This window comes from Haliaeetus albicilla, chromosome 10, assembly GCF_947461875.1.
Source record: "Haliaeetus albicilla chromosome 10, bHalAlb1.1, whole genome shotgun sequence".
Taxonomy (NCBI): Eukaryota; Metazoa; Chordata; class Aves; order Accipitriformes; family Accipitridae; genus Haliaeetus; species Haliaeetus albicilla.
In genome coordinates, this window is record NC_091492.1 from 41,278,775 (window position 1) to 41,294,454 (window position 15,680).

Consider the following 15,680-nt stretch of genomic DNA (forward strand, 5'->3'; position numbering starts at 1 on the left):
ATAGGCTTTTCTGGGTCTGAGCCTGAAAATGTTTGTACACAGGAGTACATTTGCCCATTTGAGTAGGGTTGCGGGAGTAAGCGTTTCCAGGATTACAGGCATTATTTGTTGCCCGCCGGCACGATTTGCACAGCTACGGAGAGCCATGCTCAGGTCACCAGCTATGGCAACCAGGAGAACTCCTGCACGTGCACTCCAGCCTGCAGTGACCACCTACAACCAGCTTTGGGGCGGGCGATGGAGAGAGTCCTCCCCGCAGAAGGTCACAACGCAGGTCCCTACAGATGTCCACTGAGAGCCAGCTCTGCTGGTCCCGGAGAATAAGGGATCTGAGTCACTTCTGCCCTCCTGGATGGAAAATGCTATATTGAGCATCTACATCTGTCTTCGGTATAATCATGGGTATGGCACTGTTCCTGCAAAATATTTGCACCAGGAAGCAACTTGATACGTGGACGAAGTTCCAAGTGAAGGGAAAGGCATGAAGCTAATTACTGGCAGGACCTGGCATTTAGAAGAGGACTTTGAACAGGATTTTTAAACAGGGTTTAGGCTTGATTTTCAGCTTAAGTACTTACATCCAACACTGCGATTCAAAAAGGCCTCTTCAGCCACCTGGCCCTGGAGATCCCAACATTTTCTAATACCTTCCTTCTTCAACCTGAAACCACCACATTTACGCTCCTGCTCTACACATCCAGAACCGACCAGGCAAACACTCCCCTCCTGCCAAAGACCCTCCGAAAGCCAGAAACCAGCACAAAACAGGTCTCCACACCAACATCTCCAGAGGCATCTGGAGCATCCTTAACAAACCTGCTCCCAGAACAAGGCTGCGAGCTTGGTTTTTAAAGCACTGTCACCTAGGGAAAAAACACCCAACAGCTCTTCTGCAGTAGCCTGATGACCAGAGCTTCTCGGAGCTAGTCCAAGTCTCTTGTTGCTTTAAACAGGTTTAAGCGCACATGCAGCCGCAGAGACATGTGTTTAGCACAAAGCTAGAGGTTGTTCTGGATGGGGACATGTCAGAAAGAAATACAAGGTCCCTGCAGCCAAGAGGACAACCCACACGTGAGATCCTGCCTCTGTAACCCAGCAGTTAAGGCGTTCACCTGGGAGTGGGAATGCCTGGATTTTGGCCCCACGTCCTGATGATATTTCAACAGCTTGCCATAAAATGTACCTGCAGGTGCCAGAGAAGGGACTGCCACTAAGTCCTGGCTTAGCTCAAGCCACCAGTGACATGCAAAGCAAAGCTCAGGCAGCCCTCGCGGTCCTGAGCGGGTCCCCACGGCGGAGGCACAGGTTACCTCTGCATCCTGGACATCCTGTGGAGCTCCATGTCGTCGCTGCCGCGGAAGCCTTTCGCAAAGGGGTTGTTCTCAATCTTTAACTGGGTGATCTGAAAGGGAGGAAATGCAATGGGTTCATCACAAGTCCAAGGCACGGCCTGGGAGGGGGGGGGATATTGTTTATTAAACCCAAGCCAATAGGGATGGGGGGGAAAACGCAGCTTTCAGAAATTCAAGTCATCCTTCAGCTCAGGCATTGACCACTCCAGATGGGCCTTCCTCTAGATCTCTCCACTGGAAAAATATCTCCTGTCAACAACCTCTCGCTTCTCTCAGGCTTGTCCCATGACTAACTCATGGGATTGCACATACGCACACACACGCAAATTTGTCTCTGGAGGAAATCTGCTTTCTTAGAGTTACTTACTTTCTTTTTGCTGTTCTGACAGAAAGATGTGCACTGACCAGAGGACCAGGGATGAAAGTCATATTGCTTGAACAAATCCCACTGACGCCAACAAGTATTTTCTCATCAATGTGCAGACACGACTGAAACCTTAAATCTCAGACCAATAAGGCTCACCCTTTCTGTATTTCAGACCAGGTAAATGTATGTACTCCAGGTGCTCTGCATCTGACATCCTTCCCCAACCAGCCCCACACCTGTAAACACTACATGGACTAACTACCCAAGGCACTTGGAGGGCAGCTCCACCTCTGACCATCGTGCCCTGGAGGAATATTTGTCTCTCCATTAATTCTAGAAGGAATTAAGAGGGACTAGTTTCCTCGCTTAGCTGGCTACCTTCAGCATTAAAAGTTTGCTGGGATGAATCCCTCTCAGACTCCTAACTTTGGTCCTCTTACAACATCTAAGCTAAACATTTAAAGCAGCGGCTGTACAGAACATACCCCTACCCAAAGCAACTCTGTTGTTCAGAGACGCAATCCTCTCCTTCACGTACCTCTCCTGAGGGCTTCAGTGAGTAGGTTTTCTCAAGCCAGGGGTTGTCATTTAAGCAAATATTAACTGTGGACCAGCAACACCCTCAAATGCCCTGCTGATCTTGTACAAACTCACTCTGCTGTGCCAAATTTGATGCAAATGCTTCGGTGTCTTTGCAGAGCAGGACTGAGTCTGGATCAGGTGTGGTCTAGCTGCAATGCCCTAATATTCAGGCAGAAGCAGCACCAGTTCTCCCTTTCTTCTCTTTCTCCGTCGCTGCCTGGCAGTCCAAGCCCTCAGCCAGGAGTCGGGAGAGCCACTTGCCCTTGCCCAGAAGGAGAGACAACCCTGTGTTTGCCATTGGAGGAACTTCACGAGCTCACCGCATTTTATGGAAACGCTGTCCTTCCTTCCTATTGAAAGTTGGCCAACGGGAAGGAAAGAGCTCGAGATTAATGACAGGAGAACAGAGAGAGGTTCGTGTTCACCAAGTCGAGCACACACAACTGGACTCACCTCTTTGCCAAAAATCGAAGAGAAAAATCTGGCTCGGCTCATGTCAATAGCAAACTCTGCCAGGTGTCTGCACGACCAGATTGTTTTGCTATTTTCTTGTCTTATAGCATATTTTTTTCCAAAGGCCATTTGTTTATTTGCCATTTTTGCCTAATTTGGCTCCAAATCTCAGGCAAAGACCCCACCACCCCTACACTTGTCCCTATGGGCATTCCCATTAAATCAGGACCTAATTTAGTACATAAACAGGGCATTGCGCTTTTTTGTCACGCATTTCAGATTTCAAAGAGAAGGGTAAACAAACAATCTATTTGGTCCAATTTGCCATTTGAGCTGTTTTCTAGCAGTAAAACAGGGGCGCATTTTATGATTAAAAGCCCTGAATAATTAGACAACCAGCCGTGTATTTTGCAAAGAAACTGTGTTATCGGTTTCCACTGGCGAGGTGGTGGCACTTCTATAATGAATAATAGGCATTATTCAACTTTTTTAATGTTTCTATGCAATTTGCGTTCTGAAGCACGCTAAATGTACAAGTTGTCCTCACTTGCCGAACCCAATGGCAATATTTGCTTGCATAAGTGAAGTCCTTCACTAAGCGAGGATTTACAGTATTGGCACCAGCACACAAATGTACAAAGGGCCGGATTCATCCCAACCTAACCGAAGGCATTTTAACCAAGGCGCCTGCACTGGGAACCTCGTCTCCCGGTGTTCCTGCTGGAATCAATGGAGGGAGATGGGGACTGCCAGAGGGCACTGGGGCTCTGAGGTGGGTAGCGTTGCCTTCGCAGGTCCCCAATGCTCTCCATTCACCGGAGAAGGAGCCATCAACACGCTAGCCCCTGATTTAAGGACCTCAGATGAATCAAGCCTTTAATCACCCACAAAATGTCGGACAAAATATCGTACGGGAACTCAATCTCGCAAATACGTTGGTTTACGAGTACAGAAGTCCCCTAACCCGCATCGGGAACACTCTTACAAGCAAAGAAAGGTATTAACTTATGTGGTGGTGGCAGAAAGCCCCAATGTGGCTAACTTCAGCCTCCTTAAAATTAGAGATCTGCTAGATTGAAGGCACCTAGAAACCAGGGACTACAGGAGGTTTTAAATTAGCTCTCAGCATTCTGGTGTACTTCAGATGCATTTCAGCAGGAGCTTTCAGAACAATGTTTCCCTGGATGATAACTCACGGCATCAGCCCTAGCACTAAGCCAGGAGAGTCCAAGCCAAATTTAACAAAGCCGTACACAACAAAACAGAAAATAGAGAAAAAGTTGGTGAATCCCTGCTTTAGAAAACAGCCTGTGGAAGATATTTTGTTTGGCCGGTTTTTGTCTGACTTACAAACTATTTCAGAGGTGGTAAAGCAAACGAATGGGTGGAACTAACCTTCTTCTGGATCAACTTTGCCTTAGCGAAACTCTGTTTAATTGACTGTAACTCATTGGGGTGGGAAAGAAAAAGCTGTCAGAAAGTCAAACGACAATTACATCATGAAAAATAAAAAAAATACAACGTCCTGCAAGGTCATTAAGACAGAGTGCCCAGGGCTAAATTATATAGCACAGATTGCATAAAACTGTAGGGCTTTGTTTATGTATTTGTTACTGAAAGAAATTGATGGCAAAGTTCTCTTCTGACCACCGATTTCTAAAGCTGCTGCAGACCCTTCTGAGACAACAGCTTTCCAGGGTGAAGCCTCCCAGATTTACACTTTTCAGGGCTTGTCTGACCTATGGGTTCATCTTCACTTTAACGGGAAGCGACAGTTCCAAATGAAATCTCAGCACCGCTCCTCTGCACTCCTTTCTCTGGGCTAACTGACCACAAAGCAATTCTGCTGAGACATTTCCAATGACGTCTTAAGGTCCACCATAATAAAACTCAGCTTTGCGTCTAGTTAGGTCAAGGAAAGATGCGCCTTTTTTTTTTTTTTTTTGCACAGTCATGTATTTATATGGGTATTTGTATCTACAGGCTCATGAATATTATTACGGCCAGGGACAAAACTACCGCTTAGTATTACTTTTTTGTCAAGCACTTGCCATAATAAGATTTTTTTCAATTGCTTCTAACTTTGCAAAACTTTGTTAGGGCTGCAATGTTCCACACCAGGTATATGCCCTCGTTTCCATTTTATTTACTTATTTTGCTATCAACCAAACTGGTCCCACTTTTTTTTTTTTTTTTGAGCACTTCAGCTAAGGGAAAACACGCTACCCTGACCCTCTTGGGCTCTTCTGGAGGCACTTCTGAAACCATCCTAAAGGCTGGGCATTCTGGAAAAGGGACTTCACATTCTGCTAGGGATGGGGATCCCTAGTTTCTGAGCTCTCTTCTTGTGAACATCTGCCCCACTTGGACAACTTAAAAGCCTGAATGGGGAAAAAAAAAAATCACCATTCAGGTCACCCCATTTAGTGACGAAGAGGTCGAGGTGATCACCCTTGAGCTGAGCACACATGGACCTCTCCGTGCTGCGGGGATACGTGCTGTCCCTGCCCCGCAGGTGACCACGGTCCTGCTCAGCGTGCCAGAAATGGGCCAGGACCATCCCTACCACCGCTGCAGCCAGCTGTGCTGGGAGCAATTCTGAGGCTGGGCTTGAGGCTGGAAAGCACAGAGCCTTTTTCTTCTGCACTCTCACATACCGCAGGTGGAAACCAAGGCAGCGTGGAGGAAGAAGCCAAACCGGAGAAGTAGGAAGGAAAGAAAAAGGTGAAGACAAGGTGCCTGCTGAGACTACGTATGGCTGGCTGGCCAAACAGAGGAGCTGGATGGGGAGCTGGGACTCGGAGCCCGAGGTAAAGGCCAGGGGAAGGGGGGGGGCTGCTGGCAGAGGGGAGAAGATGCTGAACCCAGAAGCCAGTAAAGGAAATGGGAGGGACTGAGAGCCAGTAGCTGGTCGGAGGTACTAGTGTGAGACAGAGGGGCTCATTGAGGAGGCTGTTGGCTGAATTGGGAGACAAAAACGGAGGATGAGAGGAGACAGACCTCGCACAGTCTTGGGTTGCGGGGGGAAAGAGGTGGGTTGGGAGGCAGGAGACAGGTAGGGTGTCTTTGCAGGGCTTGGGGAGGGGGTCTGGATTGAGGACCAAAAGGGCTCAGGGGCTCGAGGCTGGCTGAGCACCCTGTCCCGGGTCTGGCAGGGACAAGACTGAGGACAAAGGGGCAGAGCAAGACAGAACTGGTTCAGACACAGGTTGTGAAGGACACAAGACCTCTTGAGGGAAGCACTTTCCCACCAAAGCCTGGAATGGGACTAAGCAATTGAGGGGAGAGATACAAGAAGCCCTGGAGAGGGTCAGAGAGGAGAAGAGCTCACTGCGGTCCCCAAGCGACCAAAGGGCTGCACAGAAGCCGCCAGTCCTGGCGAAGAAGAGGAGATACATGGTCTCACCTCGCTTAACTCCAGGGAACCCTGCCTCTCTCAGCACTTGGGGGACCCCCCCTTTGGAGAAGAGCTTGCCCCGAGTAAGGAGACGGGCTGCCCCTTCTTGCCACGGAGGTGGGAAGACGTGGGGCCAATGGCCCCATGCTGGGGAGGGAGAGTTTTGGGGACACAGCCCTGCAGGGCTGCTTCAGGGGACTGGACAGGGTCCACCCTCTGCACGGAGGCACTCCATGGGATGCCAGCCGGGCCACCACATTGGTAGCCTCTACTGAAGTGATGGAGGTGGCTACCTGCAACCAAAGACAAGGAGAACTGAGCTCTTAGGGCAAAATATCCCGAACTCAAGGACCTGCCAGCCTCCGGCAGCAGCTGCTCCTACACAACCCTGCAAGATGCCCTCGACAGAGCAGCAAAAGGCCACGTGTTCGGAGGAGAGCCGCACAGGCAGCTCTCCAAAATTTGACAGGTTGGAGCACCAGTTGACTTGGCCAACTCAACAGCCCTCTTTTAGTACAGGGGTCTTTCTTGGGATGGTCAGAAAGCCCACCAGCATGTTTCTCTATGCCCACTGGCTATCTGGGAGTGCATCGGATTAATCTTCAGCCAGGCATTTCTGGGTGCCTATAGCATCCCACCTGGGGCTAAAGTTTCCTGAAAAGAATTTGGGCTACCAAGGATGTTAAATAACTTAGGGAAAAAAAAAAAAATCAGCATAAAACCGGATATCCTGAGGGGGGAAAACCAATATAAAGCCCAAGTCCAGCTAACGGGGAAAGTAGGTTGTAAAAATTAATGAGAATAATTGTTGTGAATTCTTGCTTTTGAAAGAACCCTCATGAGGGCAGAACCTTAATTATTTCTGTCTATTAGGGTTCATTTCCTGGTCCTAAGCAGAGAGCTAGTACCTAATAAATACGAGCTAGTAACACAATGATTTAAGCTACAGCAAAATAGTACTTAACTGCAGGGGAAGTTAATATTTGGGAATCAACCTGATTGCAAGCACCCATTGTGTAAATGGCAAGGAAATGAAATGTGCATGTGACCTATTTTAACACCTCAATATTTCTGGGGTATTTTTTCAGGGTTGCAGAGAGGGGGGAGGTGGTCAACCGAGCTGCTGACAACCACACTGAAAACTTTACCAAAACTTTCTTCGTAGCTTAAGCCCCCTTTTGGGGAGTAGGGCTGGGGAGGGGGAGATCCCAGTGTGCTTAAATATCTTTTCAGGCTGCCTAAAATATCAGGGGAAATAAGCACAAGCCCTACATTGGGACTGCAGCTGTGCTATTGAAATAAATTGACGGATCTGAAATCAGGCAGGTATTTCTATAAGCTGTGTAAGCATAGACTCAAATGCATTTGTGGCCGAGTGATACAATTAATACTGTAATATAATTCACCTTTAACATAGCTCTGGAAACCTAAAATACGTGCACGTATAAGTTTGTGTGTATATATGCACGCGTGCGTAAAATACACGGGTGTATAAAAACTACGCATAAAATATGTTGGTGTACGCAAACTCCGTGTGGTTGTGCAAATAGGAAATTTTGCATGAAGGATGCGCTACAGGTGATGGGTGGAAGCAAGAGATGGCCGTCAATGTGGAAAAAACAGGTAGCACGCTGACAGAGAGACATGGAGATGGACGAGCAGACCCTCCTTGGGGAGCTCAACGCAGACAGACCCAGACCAGCGGGACCACGATCGTTTGTGGCGACAGGAAACGCAGTCTGCGTTGCGACACGAAAATGCGCTTTGCCGAGCAACATCTCAGCTGTGAAAGCTGAACTCGGGTTTCTGCCTGTGGAGAAGACCCCACTTGCCACTCGACGCAGCTGAAGGACGTTATCCCTTGCGCCGAGCCAGCATCTGCAACAGCATCGGCTGCACACCGCCTCAGCCCCAGTATTCTCCATCTGCACTGGGGCAAGCTACAAATTTTATTCCCTTCCCTGGAGGGAGATGCCATTTAGGGTAGATCATTCTCTGGTTTATTTTTATGGCTCTATCTTTCTCAATTGGGTCTTTATCTTGGGGCTACAGCCACTCTTTATTTGTTCCCCTAATGATTCAGTGCAGCGAGAAGAGAAATGCGCGTGTTGGGAGGAGGGATGTAAGTGTATGTAAAATGTGTAGGGGGGTGTGTAAAATATGTAGTGGTGTCTGTGTGCAAGTGCGTGTGTCTGCTGGGATGCAAGCACGTGTGTGTCTGTAGGGATTCATGCATTTGTCAGTGCGTATGTTTTGACAGACACGGATACGCAGATGTCATTTCTTATCAACCAGATGTTGTTGATTTACAATCAAATATTCCTGCTCCTCCTAATATGGCAGTTTTCCCAAACTACTGTACTTACATGTTCCTGCTTTGCTTTTGTTTTATTTGCATGATAATTTCTTTTTCTATAAAACAGTCCTATTTTTCTTCAAAGGAAAGCAGTTAAAGTCAGGTCTGTTTTCTCATAGGGAAATGCCTTTAAAGCAAGCAGTGTGTCCTGTTTTATTAACTCCCAGTTCTATTAATATTATATTCTTTCTCCGAATCCATCAAGCAGAAGTTAAACTTGATTTTATAGCATCCACAGCGGAGTTATAATTTAAGGCATAATTTGGCGAGGACTCAATTTGGATTCAGTTTGCTTGTCCTGGTCGTGCCAACAGCTCCTATTTTAAAGGGCAGGGAAGTATTTTCTTTTCTCCCTAGCTACGGTGAAACACTCTTTCTTCTCCAGTCTACCTCTGCTCTCTGCACCTCCCTTGCCAACTGATGGACGGAGGAAACACAATCATTTCGCGCAGGTTTAGAACCTTCCTACTTACATCCCCAGGAAAGCATTCAGGATTTATCCAGGGTGTTAAATGACCTTTCTCCATTTGAAAAACAATGATTTCACCCTGTCAAGTGCAAAGGAGCCATCCTACCTGCCCGTAAGTACAAGTACAAGCACAAGCTTGTAGTAATCACTTTCTATGCGACTGGGGGAGGAATTTGCTTTCTTTCCGAAGGAAAATTGGCTTTTCATGGGGCTCTGCCCTAGAGAGGGTCTGCGGGCAGCAGTGAGGGGCAGTTGGCAAAAGGCATCCCTAATACATCTGCTGAAAACTACCCCAGCCCTGAGCCTTCCTCCTCCTCGTCCTCCCTTGCTGGGTGGGGAAGCCGAAAAGCTGAGCAGGGGAAGAAGAGGGGGCAGCAGCCCAGGGAGGCAGAGCAGAGGGGGACAGCAGAGGGACCCACGCGTGTCCACCCAGCGACACCCCAAGAAAAACCTTATTTGATTTTAATTTTTTTTTTTTTTTTTTGCTTTTGCTTGGGCAGACGGGGAGCCGATTTCAGGCATAGAGCCTCCCTTTCCTTCCAGGCCCTTCTCGCTGCCAACCCCGCAGCCCCCCGCCGACCTCCCCGCAAGGCCGCCCGCGGAGCAGCCGAGGAAGGAGCCCTTTCCCAAACAAAGGGCCGGAGCCCGGCCAGCCCGGGTTATCAGCGGCCCGGCCACGGAGGGGAGAGCCGGGCTCCCTTCGCCAGATTACAAGTCTTTGACCGATGGCAGGGAGGGGAGAAGATAAAGCCAACTTCCTTGGTTGGTCGTCTCCTCTTTGAGCAAACCATCCTGTTGAGCTAATTCCCTTCGGCTCACCCTAAGCCCCGTCTTTAGACGCTTTTTATGTGTGGCCAGGAATAACAGAGGGGATGGGATGGGTGTGTGGTGAGAGGAAGGGGGAAGAAGGGGAAAGGAGGGGGGGGATAAAAAAGGAAAAGGGGAGTGGGAAAGGAAAAGGGGGAGAAGAAGGCAGGGGGAAAGAGATGGGGAAAAAAGAAAAGGGAGAGAATGGGGGAAAGGGAGAAAAGGGGGGGAAGGCAGAAAAGGGGGGGAAGGCAGAATGAGAAGGGGGAAAAGGAGAAGGAGAAGAGGTGGGGAGAGAAAGTGGGGAGAAAAAAAAAAGGAAAGAAGGGGTGAAGAGAAGCAGGGGAGCCGAGGGCCGCAGGAATTGCAGCAGGAGAAGGGAGAGAGCAGAGCAGGGACAAGGTTTGCCGGTGCGAGGGCCAGCCCAGCCCCTCACCTTGTGGTTTTGGTAGGAGGTGACGGCGATGAAGGCTGTCTCCGGGAAGACGTGGGTGCAGAAGGCCGTGTTCTTGGAGCCAAAGCCGTTGTTCTCGTCTGCTTTCACGATGTGGAGCCGGGGCTGGTATTTGTGCATGGAGTTCAGGATGATCTGGGCAAGGGAAGAGGGAGAGGATATCCCGTGGGAATGGAGGGGGCACAGCGCAGCAAATCCCCCACACACTGCCCGGGGAGAGGAGGAAGAGGAGGAGAGGGGTCTGCAGCTTCTCCCATCCCTTTCCCCAAAGTCTTCACCCTTTTCAGGGCTCCCCCAGAAGGGCTGATTTAGGCACTAGGGTGCTGGGACATATCTCTCAAGAACCCCCCCAAACTAAGGAGCCCATCAGGGCTGGGTGATCCAGTGCACCACCACGACACAGGCATCTTTGTGTCATTCCCCCCCCAAGGAAGGCAAAGAGGCAAGAAGGGGGGAGGGAAGCAGTGGGATGGAGATTTTCTCTGTGTGTCCCCCACCAGCCACCCGCAGAGGATGGGAGAGGAGAGTGGTGGGGAGGGGGGGAAGATGGAACGCGCTGTATTCAAGATAAAAAGGGGTCCCTGCTCAGTACCAGGTTAATCTCGGGGGAAGGTGGCCAGGGAGGGGGGGACGACACGGGCGGCGGGGGGCCGTTCGGTCACGATAATGACTGCCGGACCCTGGCGACAGCGAGCCACAGCGCGCCCCGCCGCCGCCTCCCCCGTCCCGGGGGTTTAAGCAAATTGCTTTGACATCCAGGAAAGTCGTAGACATCAACGGTGAACGATCTAATGGGGTTTAATTTCATTACAGCGACTCTAATTGAGAGACTCCTGGTGCAGCTCCTCCTCTGAAGTCCCTTATTGTCCCCTCAGTGCCTTCGGTTTGTTTAGAAGGACTTTTCCCCAGAGCCGCCTGGTCGCAGCGGGGGGATGCTTGGCCCCGTCCCCATGTGTGTCCCCCCATCCCGAGACTGGTCCTCAAAAACCAGCCCTGGGGATGGGAGAGGTCCCCCCCTTTGGCCGCGCTACTGCGGAGTTCCCGCTCTCCCTTTCCTCTTCCCAAGGGGGGAGCGGGGAAGGACCTGATCCCTGGAAAGCAGCGCTTGCGACCCAGCTCAAGGCAAAAATAAAGTAAAATAAAAATTACAAGAAGGGGAAAAAAAGCCAAAGAAATCAACCCCCCAGCTGGAGGGGGAAAGGACTGCTCGTAAAAAGATGCTCGGCCTTGGGGTGGGCTGGGGGCCTGTCTGGCAGCTCTCCCCAGCAGCCTTCCCCCCCCCTCACTTCTTAGCGACCACATGTGCGAGGATTTAATAGCACAAGATTTATCATTAAAAAGCGAAGGGGAGAGAAAAAAAAAAATTGGGGGGGGAAAGAAACTGAAGTGTTGAAACGAGACTGGAGAAAAATATGCTCTTGGAAAGGGATGGCGGGATCTGGATTCGCATACCCACTTAAGTAATTATATATATGTTTTTATAGATATATATATTATTCATACATGCTCATATATATTTGCTCATAGGAACACACATCTTTGGAGACCTTCGAAGGAGGGCTGTTTCTGGCTGCAGAATTCACACAAGCTTTCACGGCCCCACGAGTCTAGCAAAGACCTTTTTATGTCCAAGAAGCTCTAGCAGGATTTCAATTTTTTTTTTATTGTCTTTAATTATTGTTGCATTTTTTTCGGATCGAGGGATCCACGTGGGTTTAGGTCCTATTTCCTCGAATAGCTACGCCCAATTGATTTTACCTGTTAGCTAAATTCACAGAGGCAGTGAGCAGATTTTAACGCTCCAAGACTCTCCATGAGGCTAAAACCAGGTCGCTAAACACTCAATTAAGCCGGGTGCGTTTCACCCACTCGTGGACTCCAGTCCCCGGGGTCTGTAATCCATTCCCACGCAGTGCTGTGAAATAGCTCGGGTTTAAGGTTTATGCTTCCATTTTTGGGGGGTCCTTCATTGGGGTTCACCCTATCCTCCCAGGGAAGCAAACAACACCCCACCAACACAACGGATTTGGGGGTTGGGTGACATTGCCATGACCTTGGTGGCGCTGGCAGCAGTGGGGAAGACCACGCGTGGACATGCCGTGGGCACGCATGGGGTCCCCGGTAGCCCTCCGTGGGCACGGTGCCGTTCTCCTACCCCTGGTACTTACATGTCCAAAGGGGTCGAGGTGGTTATTGGTGAGTTTGAGTTTCTGGAAGGAAACCAGCTGCCTCATCCAGTGGGCACCGGTGGCCGGGGAATCAGGGTGCACGTACAGCCGCCCGGGCATGGCCGGCTCTGCCTTCCCCGTCACGGACCTGCGTGGGCACAGAGGCACTGAGCTCCGGGGTGGGGGGGGGGTCTCTCCCGTGGGCTCCTGCTCCGCCACCCACCCATCCCCTCCCGTGGGGGTCTCTCCCACTCGGGTATCCCCGTACGCGGGGCCGGACAGTCACGCCGTGCTTAGGAAGAAAAGGAATTTACAACGACTCCTCGGGGAATTAATTGAGCTCTTTGGCACCTTTCCCGTCGGAGATGGCTCTCGCTGTTTTCCCGTTTAACCCCATCCTTCCCCCCCCCCCCCCCGCAATTACCGGCACCCAAGCCAGGAGCAAAGGACAGACCGTGTACCAATCCTCAAATATTATCCTGCCCGGAGATCTTCCCTTTCTTTGCATAATTAAACTCTCGGCTCCACAATAGCCAGTAATCTCATCGTCAAACAGGATTACAGTTATCATTAGCTAATTACAACAGGCTTTTCTCCTTTTTTTGATGCATTTCTCTCCCAAGGAGTGTGGGAGCATCCCCAGAGGCTCAGGTGAAGTCCCTGCAGCCCAAGATCTCTCCTTTGCAGGGCAAAAAGAAGGATGAGCCGCTGATTCAAGGGTATCCCCCAACCTGTGCTACCCAGGTTTGGCCAGCCCAGAAAGCCCAACACAGATTTCCCCTCCCTCCCCTTCCCCCCCCCCCCCGTGCATACCATTTATTATCTGCAAATTTGTATCTGTGATCATCCGCTGGTACAATATCCATCAACAGTATGTACTTAGTTTTTGGATTAAGTCCAGTGACCTTCACTTTGTAACTGGGGAACATACGCCTATTAAAAAAAAAAAAGTACATAAGTATAAAAGCGGAGAAGGGAAAGTTTTCCAACGTGGTTTCGTGTGTGTGCGTTTGCGAGGAGGAGACGGGGGGGGGGGGGGGGGTCATTTAACAAAAGGGCAACACCACACTCTCAGATGGACCTTCCCAAAAGGCTGGGGCAGAGGATGGGTGCACCCTTCCCCTGGGATGTGGGATGTGGGAGATATTTGGGTGCCGCTGGGTACCGCCCCAGGTCCCAGCTGAAGTGAAGCAGGCGATTTATCAAGGCAGAATCATAATTACGAGGCTGGCCGGGTTATTTATTCACCTAGTCGTGTGCCTGATCATCTATTCGTATTTTTGTTAATTATTTGTTTCGCCAAGACTTCGACTTTCTCTTCTTTGAACAACCCTGATCGTGAGAACTTTTGGAAGCAAGTTACTTCCCTCTCTACATAAGCCACTGGAACAGGAGGGGAGATTTGCCAAAAAAAAAAAAAGTTAAAAAATATATATTTCTATAAATATTTGTATTTAAAATACATATATTTCAATCACCCCCCCATGTGTCTTAACGGCTCTGTGTGCCCATATTAAAAAAAAAAAAAAAAAAGCCCTACACGCCCTCAGGTGTAACACGAAGTCTGTGTGCAGCCGTACGCGCCTACAGAGACATCAGCAAACACACCTGACAAATACTTGGAAACCCTCGGATACACACTGAAGACAGGGGCTTTTCGAAATATTTTCCATTACTGCAAGGCAGGGACTTAAAACACTGATGTTATTTTAGTTTGAGCTTTCCAAATATTTAAAAATAAAGCAGATGAAAACGTATCCCTGGACTTAAAACACGCATAAACAAAAACCCCACACCTCTAAAAATACTGCCCTCTCCTCCGAGGCTCGGGCTCTTATCTCTGCCATAGGGCATCTGCGCTGGGCTTTAATTCGGTTCGAAAAAGCTGGGGAGAGGGGGCAGCTACCACCGAAGAAAGCGAGGATTTCACTTGAACGTTTTAAGGGGGAAGAAATCCACCTGAAGAATTATCTGTAACTCCATCGAAAACACCTGACCAGCAACAACACGGACTTCTCCAACAATAAACACGGGGAATTATATAAATAAGGAAACTTATCCCGCATCTCCCCTAAAGCCCCCGCACTGTAAATGTCTATTTTACTGCTCTCCAGATGAGCTTTCTGTCCACCGCGATATTTGTTTGAAATTTCTGCAAGGTGGTTTATGTCTCTCTCCGTCCGCTGCCTTTTTTTTTTTTTTTTTTCCCTCTTGTGAACTCGGTTTTTTCGGGAGGTCCCTCCGCTCGCCCAGCCCGTGTCCCGGCATCGGTTTGGGGGGGTCGGGGGACCCCGGCCCCCAGTACCTTCTCCCCTCGCTTTGCACCACGTCCCCTCGGACACAAGACCCTTCTTTAAAACCGATTTTTCCAGCAGCAGCGAGGTTCAAGGGGAAGGCGAGCCGGGAGACAGATCTATTCGCTAAAACTTTACACAACCAGCTCTCTATTTTTTTTTTTTCCTCCCTCTTCAGGCAAATTTTGGAAGACCACAACAAATACCAGATGACAGAGCAAAATGAAAATTTGATTCTGCGTTGTTTATTGTGCCCTCGCAATCTAAAGCTACTACTATTTATATGCGCGAAGGGGGTTTTTTCCCCTCTTCCTCCGAGGATTTTAATTTAAAAGCACAACGAAAAGAGCCTCTCTCGGGCTGCCCCCAGTTTGCCGATGGGACTGGAGAGACTATTTTACTGGGTCTCGCTGACTTAAGCACTCTTCGATTTAACAGTCCTCCAATGCATTAATATTAAGGGTAACATTAAGTTGCCTCAAACGCCCTCAAATATACACGCGTGCACATACAAATATCTATGGATCAGGTTTACGAAGCCGGTCATGGAATCGATTACGCCCAGTCCCAATAAAGTTGGATTTGCAAGGCTGTATATTTTTCTATACACCCACGCAGACAAACACACACATATAGAAATGCGTATCTGGACGCAGTTAGATCCGCATGCTATTTATTTGCGGACACATCTATGCATCTAAACAGCTTTGCTATCAGTATATAAACAGTAGCTTAAGACCACATATACTTTTAAATTGGGTGCCGTGGGTGTTCTGGGTATATTGGCCTCGGTGCGCGCAAAATAAATGAGAAAGTTCTGTAAACAGCGTAAGGCATTGCAAAATCGTAGAAGGGCCGAGCTGCTCCTTTAATTAAAAATAATAAGAAGAATAATAATAACAAAATCGCCCAGCGAGCTGCTCTAAACAAGGTTAGCTTTTGGCCAAGTGGTTGCAACTGGCGTTCGCCTGGAAAGTTTCC

At 49.2% G+C, this 15,680-nt stretch overlaps 1 protein-coding gene across 3 annotated transcripts in view; it reads right to left on the minus strand.

The window, feature by feature from the left end:
- Positions 1-15,680, minus strand: part of TBX5 (T-box transcription factor 5) — a 45,776-nt gene that overhangs the window by 19,953 nt on the left and 10,143 nt on the right. For all 3 annotated transcript variants that reach the window (XM_069795317.1, XM_069795316.1, XM_069795318.1), the window contains exons 4-7: positions 13,219-13,338; positions 12,406-12,553; positions 10,220-10,372; positions 1,311-1,402 (exon numbers count right to left, since the gene is read on the minus strand). In XM_069795317.1, coding sequence (XP_069651418.1) covers positions 1,311-1,402; positions 10,220-10,372; positions 12,406-12,553; positions 13,219-13,338 — 513 coding nt within the window. The remainder of the gene's footprint in view (positions 1-1,310; positions 1,403-10,219; positions 10,373-12,405; positions 12,554-13,218; positions 13,339-15,680) is intronic.